This window comes from Glandiceps talaboti, chromosome 14, assembly GCF_964340395.1.
Source record: "Glandiceps talaboti chromosome 14, keGlaTala1.1, whole genome shotgun sequence".
Taxonomy (NCBI): domain Eukaryota; kingdom Metazoa; phylum Hemichordata; class Enteropneusta; family Spengelidae; genus Glandiceps; species Glandiceps talaboti.
The window spans coordinates 2222392-2236676 of NC_135562.1; the positions used below are offsets into that span (position 1 = coordinate 2222392).

The following is a 14285-nucleotide window of genomic DNA, read 5'->3' on the forward strand; positions in this document are numbered from 1 at the left end:
AAAAATTCACCGAGAGCTTGGTTTTAGCATAGGATTGCTGGAATAGAAAGGGAATGACAAGTCTCTATATGATGTAGCTGATTGAAAATTCTTCTTGAAAATAATATACTTCAAGATACCAATTATCTATTGACACAATTAGAGTTTACACAGTTTTTAAAAGCTTTGATTGACTCACCATTTGAAAGCAAATGAAATGTTGGGACATATTTGGCTAGCCCGTAAGTGAAAATGTAGGCAAGTTTAATATACATAAATATCAAGTTGTGTGTGTATTTTTATTTTTTTATTTATTTTTTTCAACACATGACATATGTTGACGTCCAAGCTATCCACATTTAAACTGTAAACATGTACTCTGAGACACATCGGACATGACATGAAGATCCATGAACATTCGAACCATTTTCTTGTCGACTTCATGTAATATCGGAGACATTGAAGAGATTCGACGGTGTACTGTGTTGTCGATAAGCACTTGTTTCCCGAGATATGTTTCTGACTACAATAAAATATCGCTAATATTGAGATATTTCGCAAATAATATATATGAAAGGGGTAGAAATTCACGCGTTTCTCTAGGATCGCGTTTACAAGTCGACACATCGTGAAATAAACGCGGTGTGTGGACTTTACGCGATCCTAGAAACCCGTGTTATTTTAGCCCTTTCATACATTATTTACGAAATATCTCAATATTATCGATATTTTATCGTATTCTGAAACATCTCGGGAAACAAGTTCCTGTGGGTGTTGTCGCTGGGGCGAATGGATCGCAAATTGCGCCCTCAAACGTCGAATATAGTGTGTCAAAGGTCATATTAAATTAGCCTCAATTTGTCAACGATTTCATTGTATGGCTCGTATTTTATCGTTTTTGTTCAAAACTGTGGGGATTTCTTTGTACTCGGTGAACATATAGTTTACACTGACCTAGAAGTGAATATCGGAACTACGATGGAAGGTATTCGAGATCAGTTTTATGAAGACAATGGGGAGAACGATGTCGAAAATAGTTTTTCCTTTGAACTGTCTCTTGCAGATCATATCATCTTTGCCTATCTCAAACCAGGTACGTATTCATTGCTTTGTTGTGTGTTTTGAAACCCGGTGCACGAGCTCAGTAAATGTTGGAAAGAATACCAAAGCTCCACCGTATGATGAAACCCTTCTCCAAATATATTGTATCGTCCAGCTCTACTATATATCGTTTGCCTCGACAAAAATCTTACCACTGCTTCTTTTCGTTGTCTGGCATGACAAAAATCCTACCAACATCGAATGCTATGCTACAATTTCTTCACGTGAGTCACCATGCATAAGCAGATTGTCGCCAAATCACAGTTTTTCAGATATATCAGTGGATAAAATGTAACAAATTGTACTTCCCATATTTGTCGTGCCAGACGATAAACATAGCATCACAGACAAGTAAGTAGACGTGATAACATGTAGCAGTTTTAATTGCTAGATTTATGCACCAAACGATAAACTTCAGCCCGACCGAACCTTGTTGAGCCAGACAATACGGCAACATAAGTAAGAATTTGTCAAGCCAAGCGACGTTTTGTTTTTACTGTCCTCGTTTCCATTGTAAAACTTTTTATCTATTCATTCCATCGTCTGGCAACACAAGAATCTTACCAACATTACTATGCTACATTTTCTTCTCAGTGAGAGACCTACAAATTAGCAGACTGTCGCCAAAGTATTTACATTGTAACAACAGAAGTTTATACAATGTATTTGTTCAATGTGAATGGATTAAAATGTAACATATGTACTACATTTTTTGTCATAAGAGGTTAAAATGTAGCAAATGTTAATGAAATATTTGTCAAGCCAGAAGATAGATGTAGACTCAGCACTGTTGTAAGATAGTGTGGGGCCAGACAAATCAAATGAAGTTATGTTGATAAGAAATTTGACAAATCAGACAATATGCTTTTTGTTTCTACTCTCCTGATTTCCATATATCAAAATGGTAGAATTATTTATTATACCTTTTATTGTAGAAAAAAATGATAATTGTGAAAATATAAAATGCAGTCGATACTAGTTGAGACATATTTATAAGAATTCTTCTTCTTCGTATTATTATTACATATTTGAGAGGAATTAGGGGGTCTGGTCCTATTTCTATCTGTAAAGTGATCCTAAGCCTAACCCCTTAACTTGATTACAATTAACCCTTTGGTTTCTAGTTGTGATAAGTGAAATTACACCCTAAAATCTTTATGTCAGCCTTTCAAGGGTTAATTATCTAATTTTGTATTTGTACAATACTCTTGATTATTTTTCTAATATTTTCATGTAGTAGCATATGTACCATTTACAGAGAATCCTGTTGTTTTAACATGTCCATGTGGTTTTTTTTTGAAAGTTTGAACATGTTTGATAAATTACAAAAGCAGGAATTTAATGGTCTAATTTTCAATATTAGGTCGGTGTCTTGACACTTCCAAACATATATATCAAGCCCACATTTTCACAGATACATTTCCCAAAAAGGGTAATGAGAAACAGGGGAAAAATGGGGTCACTTAAAGGTGTAGTTTGAAGAAACAGATTATTGCTGTCAACCAATCACAATGAACTACACAGAGAAGTGAGAAAATGTTTAATTTCAAATAAAAACACATTGAACAATAGAGATATCGGAATTGAATAGAGTAAAACTTCATGTATTTTGAGTGTGGGCACAGGTTTATATAAGTGCAGCCATGAATCAAAGAAGAGAATTAAGTAATATAGATAGTCAACAAGTTTGGGAGGGTTATGTGCCAATAAACGAGGGGGCGTAGCCCCCGAGTTTATGGCACATAACCCTACCGAGCGAGTTGTCTATCTTACTTATACTACGGCGTGATTGGCTCAAACGGAGGTCAAACCCCTAAAAAAGAGTTGGTTATGGCTCCATATAACCAACCAAAATCAAGGCCTCTGATTGGCCAGGTCAGTCTAGTCGTAGTATAAGTCATGATTAACCCTTTCATGACTGGAGACGAGTTTTAAATAATTTTGGGACCCAATTTATATGAATATTTTCATAATTACAATAATATTACTTTAAGGAAGTAACATTTCTTTAATTCCAGTCTAAAATGAAGCTGATATATGCCAAAAACTTACATAAAAACAAGGATTTTGTTCAAATAATTTTGGCGGCAAAGTTTTCAGTACTGAATGGGTAAAAGAGAGCAAAGATTATCTCATTTGAATTCTCAAATTGTTGCTATTTTAGATTGTTTACAGGTGAAGGAGAAATCAAATAGGAATGGTAACAAAAGACTACTGGATTGGTTTATGAAATACAGTAAAGAAGTAATACACAGGTTGGAAAATAACACTGCTACAAACAGAGGTAAGAGTACATATCAATTGATGATAACAATAACAGATGACTAGATTGGTTTATGAAATACAGTAGTAATACACAGTTGATGTGATATGATATGATATGATATGATATGATGTGACAATACAATACAATACAATACAATACAATACAATACAATACAATACAATACATTACAACTATATTGATCCTTATCAGGAAATTTCAGTGTCTGCCATAAAAAGTTTAAACGAGTAAATAAAAACAATGAAAACTAGTCCATAAAAGCAAGACTTTTACAATCAAAATATGTACATAATCAGGATAAAAGAATGACAACAACTCGAAAAGCGTGGGCTTTAAAAAAGAGTGACCACAGCTAAACATGTGAGCATGTAGGGCTACAGTCGGGGTCTGTCTGTCTGTCTGTCTGTTGGTTGTCTGACTTGATATATGATATGATATGATATGATATGAGATATGATATGATATATGATATGATGTATGATATGATATGATATGATATGATATATGATATGATATGATATGATATGATATATGATATGATATGATATATGATATGATATGATATGATATGATATATGATATGATATGATATATGATATGATATATGATATGATATGATATGATATGATATGATATATGATATGATATGATATGATATATGATATGATATGATATGATATGATATATGATATGATATGATATGATATGATATGATAAACATTTATATAGTACCTAGTATCAATCAAGTGATGCTCACTTGAGCTTTAAACTAAATATTGACACAAATAAGCTCTCTCAACAAGACATAATAAGGAACTTGCAATCCAGACTGAGCATGCTTAGACGCAAAGGACTATGGGATTATCTGTGGTTATCGTAATGCCTAATCTGGAGCTACCGATAAAATTAACCTCCCACAATGGTCAGGGTAACTGTGAATTAATTATTTGTGGTTACAAACAATGTATCAACATTGTTTACAATTCTGGTTAGTATTTATTATCACATTTCCCATGATGCAACATTCAACATGGTGGGTTTGCAAGTTCCTTATTGAAAGCCTTAATACTGGGTATAGAGCAGAGAGTGGATGCGGTTGGTTCCAAAGAATTGCAGGCATAGCTGAAAGACTAATCTCTGCATGATTTAAGTCTATATGGGTTAACTGATAAGATAATAATAAGCTCAGACAGTGGGATTCAAATATTCGGTTTAATAACTTTATGTTATGTTTTGCCATCGTGAACATTGAACGGTAACTTAACCAATAACAGCAGAGACATCTAAGTTCTATGTCACACATCTGTTAACAATAAATTCTAATTTTCGATTGCTTTTAACTTTCAAATTTCAGATAAACTGAATATCATCACCTTTTTGTGTCAAAGTGGGTTAGTGGAAAAGGAAAAAAATATACCATCAGAAAATGAAGAACCAGGTAGAAATATTGAAATTATAGAAACGGATTTGAACTATGGAAAGAACACACTATTGCGTACGGAAAGGCATTCTGCCACCACAGGTGTAAACAGCAGTAGTTTTGTACTTCAAAATACTGTAGACAGTCGGAGAATGAAAAGGAGTAGAAAGGAAGTCAAAAAGAACTGTCACCAAGCTCAGAAACAGCAGACTAGCCAAGTTACTGGCAATGAAGTGACAATAGAACTCATGCCTGATACTGTCCCGGCGTCAAAACAAACTCCAGAAGGATGTCGTAGAAATGACGCAGTACCTATTGATGTCTGTGATGAAGATATAGGAATAGCTGTTGATGGTGGTGAACATTCCATACATGACAGCATGACTGATTTGCCACAACATGTTGAAATACTTAACACGAACAGAACAGGAAATAAACCACTACATCGAAAAGAAACAGAAATTAGAAACACGAGCAAATTTATGACCAAGCCTATCAAAGTAGAGAACACTGAAGGAGAGAGTGTTGATGAGATTGAGTTTGTTGAAGGCATAAGATATCCTTATGGAAAGCATCGTGTTTCTGCAGTAAATCAAAGTTTACCCAAGAATAAGTTGAATTTTATGCAAGCAAGAACTCTCAAAGTAGAAGCTAACACTAGATCACAGTTTAATATGGCCAGTACTGACTATGGAAACGAAGACATTCCGTGTGAAGTATTCATAGCTGGCAGCCAACCAACTCCAAATCATGATGTCTGCACCAACAACATTAATGAAGGCACTACTACCCAGGTGTTTGTTCCTAGCACCCAGCCAAATTCAGATGATATAGTCGATACTGACAACTTTAACTTGGACATTCCATACCAAGCATTCATAGCTGGCAGCCAGCCAACTTCTAATTATGATATCAGTGCCGACAACATTGACATAGACAGTCCTACACAGGTGTTTATTCCTGGCAGACGGCCAATTTCAAGTCGTAGAATCGGTAACATAAACACTACTAGCCAAAGGTATGTTGCTGGCAAACGACCAACTTTGAAAGTGTGTCCTCATCTGTGCAAACTTTGTGGGAAACAGTTTGAACAAAAAGGTCATCTGCGTTATCATTTAAGAATGCACAGTGGGGAAAAGCCGTTTTCATGTCGTGAGTGTGGTAAAAGTTTCCGATCAGAGAGTACACTCAAGGTACACATACGATCGCATACAGGGGAAAAAAGATTTCATTGTCCCTGGTGTGATAGTAAATTCACTACAAATTCCTACTTGACTATCCATAAAAGAAAACACACTGGTGAGCAACCTTACGTATGTGAACTATGTGGAAGGGGGTTCAATTCTAAGTCACATTTGATGTACCACAGGAAAAGGTGCAGAAAAAGACAAGAAGCCAGTGATAATAGATAAAAAAAATACTGTACAGTTACATATTTTATGACAAGAAAACTTTGCAATTTTACAATCTTAAAACAGTTCCTAAAGACTAACTGCTACAAGTTACTGAGCTTTGTGTTTACGTAGATGTTACAGTAAACTACTTACTTGTGAGTTTTGTGTTTGCAGAGAAAAAATGCAAAAAGTAGTCTTCAGTGAAAAGTGTAACTCTGATACACTACAAGTGATGATTTATTTTGAGTTTTTTTAAAATCCTTCAATGATGTACCTTAAGGATAGAAATACTGAGCAAAGATGGAACAGATATTATATTTTTAGAATTTTTTCCTGGTTCTTCACAGAGTCAGCACAGACGATGTAAACATAGACACTGCTAGCCAGGTATGTGTTGGTGACAGACGGACAACATTGAATCAAGGTGTCAGCACAGACAACGTAAACATAGGCACTTCTACTAGCCAGGCATGCATAGCTGACGGACAGCTAACTTTGAATCAGAGGTTACGACCTCATCTCTGCAAACTTTGTGGAAAACAATTCGAACAAAAAGGTCATCTACATTATCACTTGAGAATACACAGTGGTGAAAAACCATTTTTATGTCAAATCTGTGGTAAGAGTTTCCGATCAGTTAGTAATCTGAAGGGTCATATTACATCACATACAGGTAAAAAGAAATTTCAATGTCCATATTGTAACAAGAAATTTGCTGCAAATTCCAACCTGAAAATTCACATAAGAACGCACACTGGAGAGAAACCATATCTATGTGAACGATGTAGAAGGGGGTTTAATACGAAGTCACACTTGATCTACCACAGCAAACATTGTAGAAGATAAACACAACACATGGCTGTTGTAAATGTTATTATAATATCACTGACTTGACTTCAGTTTATATCATAATAGTAATAATGTTACCTTTTTGGAATCTAGTTTTGGAGACTACTACATCACGTTCGTCTGAATCTCTCAGACATCATTAGCATAGTGATGACACCTGACCAAATGGCTTGTGACTCTTTTCAAAGAAGCTTGCCCAAACTATTAAATGAACTATCAAGATCAGTGAGCCTGGTTTCATGTTGAGATAGACACCATAAAGATAACACACACACACACACACACACACACACACACACACACACACACACACACACACACACATGCACGCATCACTTACACAGTGTGTCAACGCTGTATTTAGTTAATGATAGAAACAGTAACAGCATGCACACTACTACAATTACAACAGACATGAGGTATAATTTCTTGAAGTTCAAACAAAATCCATAGTCAGCAGCCAACTGATCCTTTATGCTATTACTGTTTATACCATTAACTAAACAAGGAGTCCACACTGTATACAATGTATGTGATGTGTATGTGTTATCTTTATGGTGTCTATCTCAGTGAATGTGAAACCTTGTGATCAGATTCACTGATCTTGACAGTTCGTTTAACAGCTTGGGCAAGCTTCCCTGAAAAGAACTGTAACATCATTACACTGAAGATGTCTTAGAGATTCAGATGAAAGCTACATAGTTGTTGCTTCAATAATAGATTCCAAAAGGTAACTTTATCACTCTTTCAAAATAAGTTTGTTACACTGGATGAGTGTACAGTTTATTGAGATGTGTGCAGAAATTTGTGTTACTGAAAAAATAATTACTTTGTCTAGAAATGTAGTTCACAGTGTATGATTTTATGTGTAGTGTTATGGAGTCATGATGGGCGAATGGTTAGCGTGGCCTGCTTGGAATCTGCAGGTTGCAGGTTGTGGAGTCATGATGGGCGAATGGTTAGCGTGGCCTGCTTGGAATCTGCAGGTTGCAGGTTTGAGCCCTGTCGCTGCCGTTTGTGTCTGTAATACTGACTGAGTCATATTTATCATGACATTTCCTATGATGCAACATTGTGAGTTTGCATGTATAAGTATATACATGATGTACTGTACACATTTGTGATGTCAGAAATCAGCATATGATGATAAGAAATGTGTCAGTGACAGTAGACTAGCACACAAAAATTCTCAACTATGTTTAGTTACGTGTAGCTCTTTCCAAATTACTATGTATTTCTCAAGTTAAATGGAATTTTATTTTAAGTAGTACACAATTGTACATTATCATATTCAAAATAAAGCATTTTAATAATTTTATTTGAAATTATTGTATTTATGTATTCTGTTGTATGAGTGACTTTTAACTGAGTACAGACAGACTGGTTGCATAACCGAGAACAGACAGACTGGTTGCATAACTGAGAACAGACAGACTGGTTGCATAACTGAGTACAGACAGACTGGTTGCATAACTGAGAACAGACTGACTGGTTGCATAACCGAGTACAGACAAACTGGTTGCATAACTGAGAACAGACAGACTGGTTGCATAACTGAGAACAGACAAACTGGTTGCATAACTGAGAACAGACAGACTGGTTGCATAACTGAGAACAGACAGACTGGTTGCATAACTGAGTACAGACAGACTGGTTGCATAACTGAGAACAGACTGACTGGTTGCATAACCGAGTACAGACAAACTGGTTGCATAACTGACTACAGACAAACTGGTTGCATAACTGAGAACAGACAGACTGGTTGCATAACTGACTACAGACAAACTGGTTGCATAACTGACTACAGACAAACTGGTTGCATAACCGAGTACAGACAGACTGGTTGCATAACTGACTACAGACAAACTGGTTGCATAACTGAGAACAGACAGACTGGTTGCATAACTGAGAACAGACAGACTGGTTGCATAACTGAGAACAGACAGACTGGTTGCATAACTGAGAACAGACAGACTGGTTGCATAACTGAGAACAGACAGACTTGTTGCATAACTGAGAACAGACAGACTGGTTGCATAGAATTTCATCCTTTGATTAAACTGCATGATATGAAGTAACACACACTGTCACTTTACCAGATCCAAAATACTGCATTGCATGAAGTGTTTTCATAATTTTATATGAAATTGTTGTATTCATGTACCAGTGACTTTTAGCCAAGTACAGACAGTCAAGTTGCATAGATTACAGTCTTTGATTTAATAAACTTTAGTTAAGGCACAGAGTAACATACACTTTCACTACCAGTTCCAATATTTCCAGAATACTGCATTGCATAAAGTGTTTTCATAGTTTTTATATGAAATTGTTGTATTCAAGTATTAGTGACTTTCGATTTCCCGTTTAATGCCACGATGTTTTCTTTTTTTTAAATAAATTTTTTAACCGTACATGCCATTGCAACCATGACGTTTTCGAAGTTTACCATGATATTTCCAATTGATATTAAAGTTGGCGATTTACAACATGTCCTAGCAAGCCCGCCCTCTATCGTGCCTCGTTCCAACTCCCGTTTTTGATGACTAACGTATTGCATCGTAATATGTCACGAAAGTATTTTGACAACGATTTTGATGTCCAGGGGAAATGGCAATTGCAGTTTTTAGAAGTGAAGTCAGGGTTTGTTTTTTTACAACAAAATCAACAAGCCAACCATAGTAAACAAAACTAAAATAAATATTCAAAGATACCTTTGCAGTAAGTGTCGTAGTCAGAGCAACAGTTGCCATAGTTATCACATACGTCATTGCATTGACAGGGATATGATGGGTTGTAATCAACACCGCACCGAGACTGACATGAACCTGTGAATAAATAATACAAATTATGCGTAGGTGATGTGAACTTACAAAACTCATCATTGTACACAATACCTCTCTTCTCTCTCTCTCTCTCTCTCTCTCTCTCTCTCTCTCTCTCTCTCTCTCTCTCTCTCTCTCTCTCTCTCTCTCTCTCTCTCTCTCTCTCTCTCTCTCTCTCTCTCTCTCTCTCTCTCTCTCTCTCTCTCTCTCTCTCTCTCTCTCTCTCTTTTGATTGAAGATTTTTCGCAATAATAGTAAATATATGGCACTAAGATACATTAAAAGTGTCAATAAAATAGCATTTTCTCACTCTATACTGATTTTGTATTCATAGTACTACATACTGATTTGAAATTGATTGTGCTGTATGAAACAATTTTCTCGTTTGTTATCAATATATTTGACTATTGATCTCGCTCCTAAAATATGAAATATATCAGTCTGTGTAACAAAATATACAGTTATACATTTAAACTCTTATATTTCCATCATTTTTCTAATGTACTTTAGGACAGATGATACCACTAAGTGACTAAACTTTAAGAAAAACACAAAAATCGTCCAAATAATAGCGAGAATATTTGTTGCTTGAAAATACATATATCATTATTGTCTCAGAAGTGAACGTTACTCCAACCGAAGAAAGACGAGGATAAATATAAGGTCAACTCTAGATGGCAGTATACATCATCAACCCAAAATTCAAAAACGCCAATTTGCGGCTGTTCGCAGTCCTAAAAAGACTTATTACGTAATAGTTGAAAAATGTCAGTTTCTCTTCATTACCCAATAGCTACACGTTCCCATGGCCCAAGTAAATAATATTTTTAGAAGTTTTTAATGCAGAAACATGACATTTAAAAGGGATTTTCAATAATTTTAGATAAACATATATCTGCGATGGGAAATTATTCAATGAAACACGAATATGAATATAAGGTCGCCTGTAGATGGCAATATCAACCACCCCCTTCTAGCCACGGGTGGGGTAGAGGGGTATACATTTATCTTAAATTATCAAAATTCCCCTCTAAATTTTATGATTCTGCATTAGTAAAAATTTCTAAAATATGATTTAGTTGGGCTATGGGCACGTGTAGCTATTGACAATGGTAAACTGATACTCACAACGACAGCCAAAGACTCCTTGATTAAACTTCGGAGGTTTACAGCTGTCCTTGCGAGAGCCACGATTTTTTTTTTTTTTTTTTGATTTTTTTTTTAAATAAAGTGAATGTACGATATCAATAACTATTTTATGTGAAATAAATATAAAACATTAAATTTCAACTTACTTTGTGTCAAGACAGATTCCACAAACAACATCGACAAAACGAGTAATGTAAGTACCTTCATGGTTGATGTGATGACAGGTGTGGAGAATTCCTGGGTTAGAACGTTGTGTGATCGACAGTCGAAACTAGCATGACTGCGAATAACTTATATATATATTCTTAAACTATACGTTATGTAACGACTTGTTTTAATTAATACAGATATCGATATAGATATGATAAAGAACTAAAGAACAGCTGTGTTTTCTCACAATTCGATCATATTCCTTATACGATGCACAGTAAAACAACAATTTAGTTTAGTTTAGGCCGAGAAAAAAAATTGTTTGGTTCCGGTTACACGCCGACCCTAATTTTTTTTACGTATTCGAGAAAAAAATAATAAAATCGCGAAAGTTGCGAAGTCTCACGAGAAATAGTGGATACGGAAACTGACATCAACTTAAAAAGACAATGTAAAACTGTTCTTCCAATCTGCAATGGCTGTACATCTGATGAGAAGAAACCAACAACACATGTACAGAGACCATATGGAAAACAACGGAAAATATAACTACTTGAACTAGACACTCACACATAAAAAAAATAAAATAAAAAATGTACCTACCCCATCTATTCTAAAATTGAGCGTGATCGGAACCACACATTTTTTGTTTATTAGGCGCCTTTATAGGTGAATTTACAGTAATTTTACACCCTTCCAAATATGACGTTATTATAATCTCAATAATATGTATGTAATAGATAGATAGATAGATAGATAGATAGATAGATAGATAGATAGATAGATAGATAGATAGATAGATAGATAGATAGATAGATAGATAGATAGATAGATAGATAGATAGATAGATAGATAGATAGATAAATATTATATAGGCAGACAGACAGACAGCTAGATACATACATACACACATATATGCATATATATATTCATTCATTCGTTCGCTCATTCATTCATTCATTCATTCATTCATTCATTCATTCATTCATTCATTCATTCATTCATTCACACTTTATAAGGAATGAACTTATCGTACCAAAGTTATGTGTTTAAGTAATAATATAAACCATGTGTCCGCACATGGGTCAGGCGATTGTTACACGTGTAGACAACCTGTGTACACGTTTAGATAAACTATGTACACGTGTACGTACTATTTTCTACAGTGGTTTCAGATAATACATAGGGACAGTGACAGATTACAAGAATTAATGTTTTAAACACACATGACGTAGTCACTTAGCGGAAATGTAAAATGATCTATGTACGATAGCAAATCATATCAATGGTATTTCAAACCAGACCTACTTTTTTCATTTCAGACTGCCACTGAAAGTTCTTGTTTACAAAGAAATCAATTTATCAGCCAATTTATCTTGAAGGAGTAACGCCAACAGCTATCTATCATCAACTCCGATCACTTTTGTCTAGCCTACTGTAACAGTATGCATATATGTAAATGGAATGACTTTGTAATGGGTTCAGACATGACACTCCTTATACGAGTCGCCAAACACATAGTTCAAGAATTGAATAACTTTCATGTCAATAACTAAATACTATCTTGTACGATGTCTAGGGACGTGAGTCAAATTGTAGCGTCCTTATTTGCTGATCCTCAGTACGACATAAATTTGGAATATGAAAACCAAAAGTGAAAACTTAATTTTGCTGTATTTACATTTGATTGTCGGAGTTGGTCTTCTACGAGAGTCACAGGTACGTACGCATGCCAGCACGTATGCACGTACATACATACATACACAAACGCATACACATATACATACATACGTACGTACGTACGTACATACCTACATACATACATACATACATACATACATACATACATACATACATACATACATACATACATTTCAGATATGACGATGCCTCGAAATCAATTTTCGTGCTTAAATAATTCACTATTTAACCAAAAGAATTTGTCAACTTTCATTAGGCAGGGGACGCCAACAATAAAAATCTGAGAAAAGTATATGACGGACTAGCAAGGGCGCCCTCTGTTTTATACGTCATTGATTAAAAGGTGTGGCGGGTTCTTCCATTTTCCCATAGAGTTAACAAATTATTTTGTAGACATATTGGATTCTACTGCCGTATTGGATTCTACGGCCATATTGGATTCTACGGCCATATTGGATTCTACGGCCATATTGGATTCTACGGCCATTTTGGATTCTAAAATGACTAAATTTTGATGCTCATTTTGACCTCTATTACAAAAATTGTACAGTGACCCCAGGTTTTTGTATTGATTTCCACTGAAAATAGTAGTTTTCTTGAAGAAAATACACAGTAAACAGTTTAGATTCTAAAATTTCTAGAGACATACTGAACTGATTTGTACACCTTTTTCACTAGAAAGTGCAACAAATTCTTGATACAATCGATGAACATATTGACCTTAAAAATCATTGAAAATAATTGATTGATTTCCACTAACCATGTCTTCTTTGACTTATGGGTAATGTTAGCTAACATATCCTACTCTATGTGTTGGTTTCAAAGAACTTTACTGTTCAATTATTGCTTCATCAAATCTCGAGAATGTCGAGTATTTTTACCCAATTATCTAGACAACACACTGTGACTGTTGGCTCGATATTAGAACGGGATTGATTGTAGAAGACGAATCGTTTGTACTGTAGAACCAAATATTCATGCCGCTTTTAATACAGATATAATTGAATTCCATTTGGCATGAAATCATGAATTGGTGAATCAACCGTGATAGCAGAAAATCCTTTTCAACACTCATGGGTAACAGTTAGTGTAATCTCTCTTTTAAATCACCTCTGCATGCTTGCCTTTGTGTCGATCGGAAATTAATCGCCAGCTCAGTGTGTGTCTAAAACGTACGATATAGTCAATGTTATATGGACGTAATCTTAAGTATAAAGAGGTGATAAGATCACATCTCGTCTAGGTATACAGTCATGTTATATTTCATAATTGGCATCTAGTCTGTCGCAAATTCAATTTTCTTTTCAATATGGAATATCACATTTATGCGATATCAAAGTATAACCGTTACGGTAAAACATTACAGTTTTCAATTCACGCACAGGCACTTCGCAATCCGGGGTCCCACGCTACGAAATGCCGCCAGTAACTAACGA

At 35.1% G+C, this 14285-nt stretch overlaps 2 protein-coding genes across 2 annotated transcripts in view; one reads left to right on the forward strand and one right to left on the reverse strand.

The window, feature by feature from the left end:
• Positions 1-11205, reverse strand: part of LOC144445738 (uridylate-specific endoribonuclease D-like) — a 34413-nt gene extending 23208 nt beyond the window's left edge. Inside the window, exons 1-2 of the mRNA XM_078135382.1 lie at positions 11145-11205; positions 9729-9852 (exon numbers count right to left, since the gene is read on the reverse strand). Of these exons, the coding sequence (XP_077991508.1) occupies positions 9729-9852; positions 11145-11205 (185 nt within the window). The remainder of the gene's footprint in view (positions 1-9728; positions 9853-11144) is intronic.
• LOC144445504 (uncharacterized) lies at positions 928-7024 on the forward strand. The gene is made up of 4 exons (XM_078135088.1): positions 928-1072; positions 3245-3364; positions 4719-5802; positions 6526-7024. Exons 1-4 carry the CDS (start codon positions 958-960, stop codon positions 7022-7024), a joined length of 1818 nt encoding a protein of 605 aa, XP_077991214.1. The 5' UTR covers positions 928-957.
• Positions 11206-14285: the final 3080 nt, after the last annotated feature.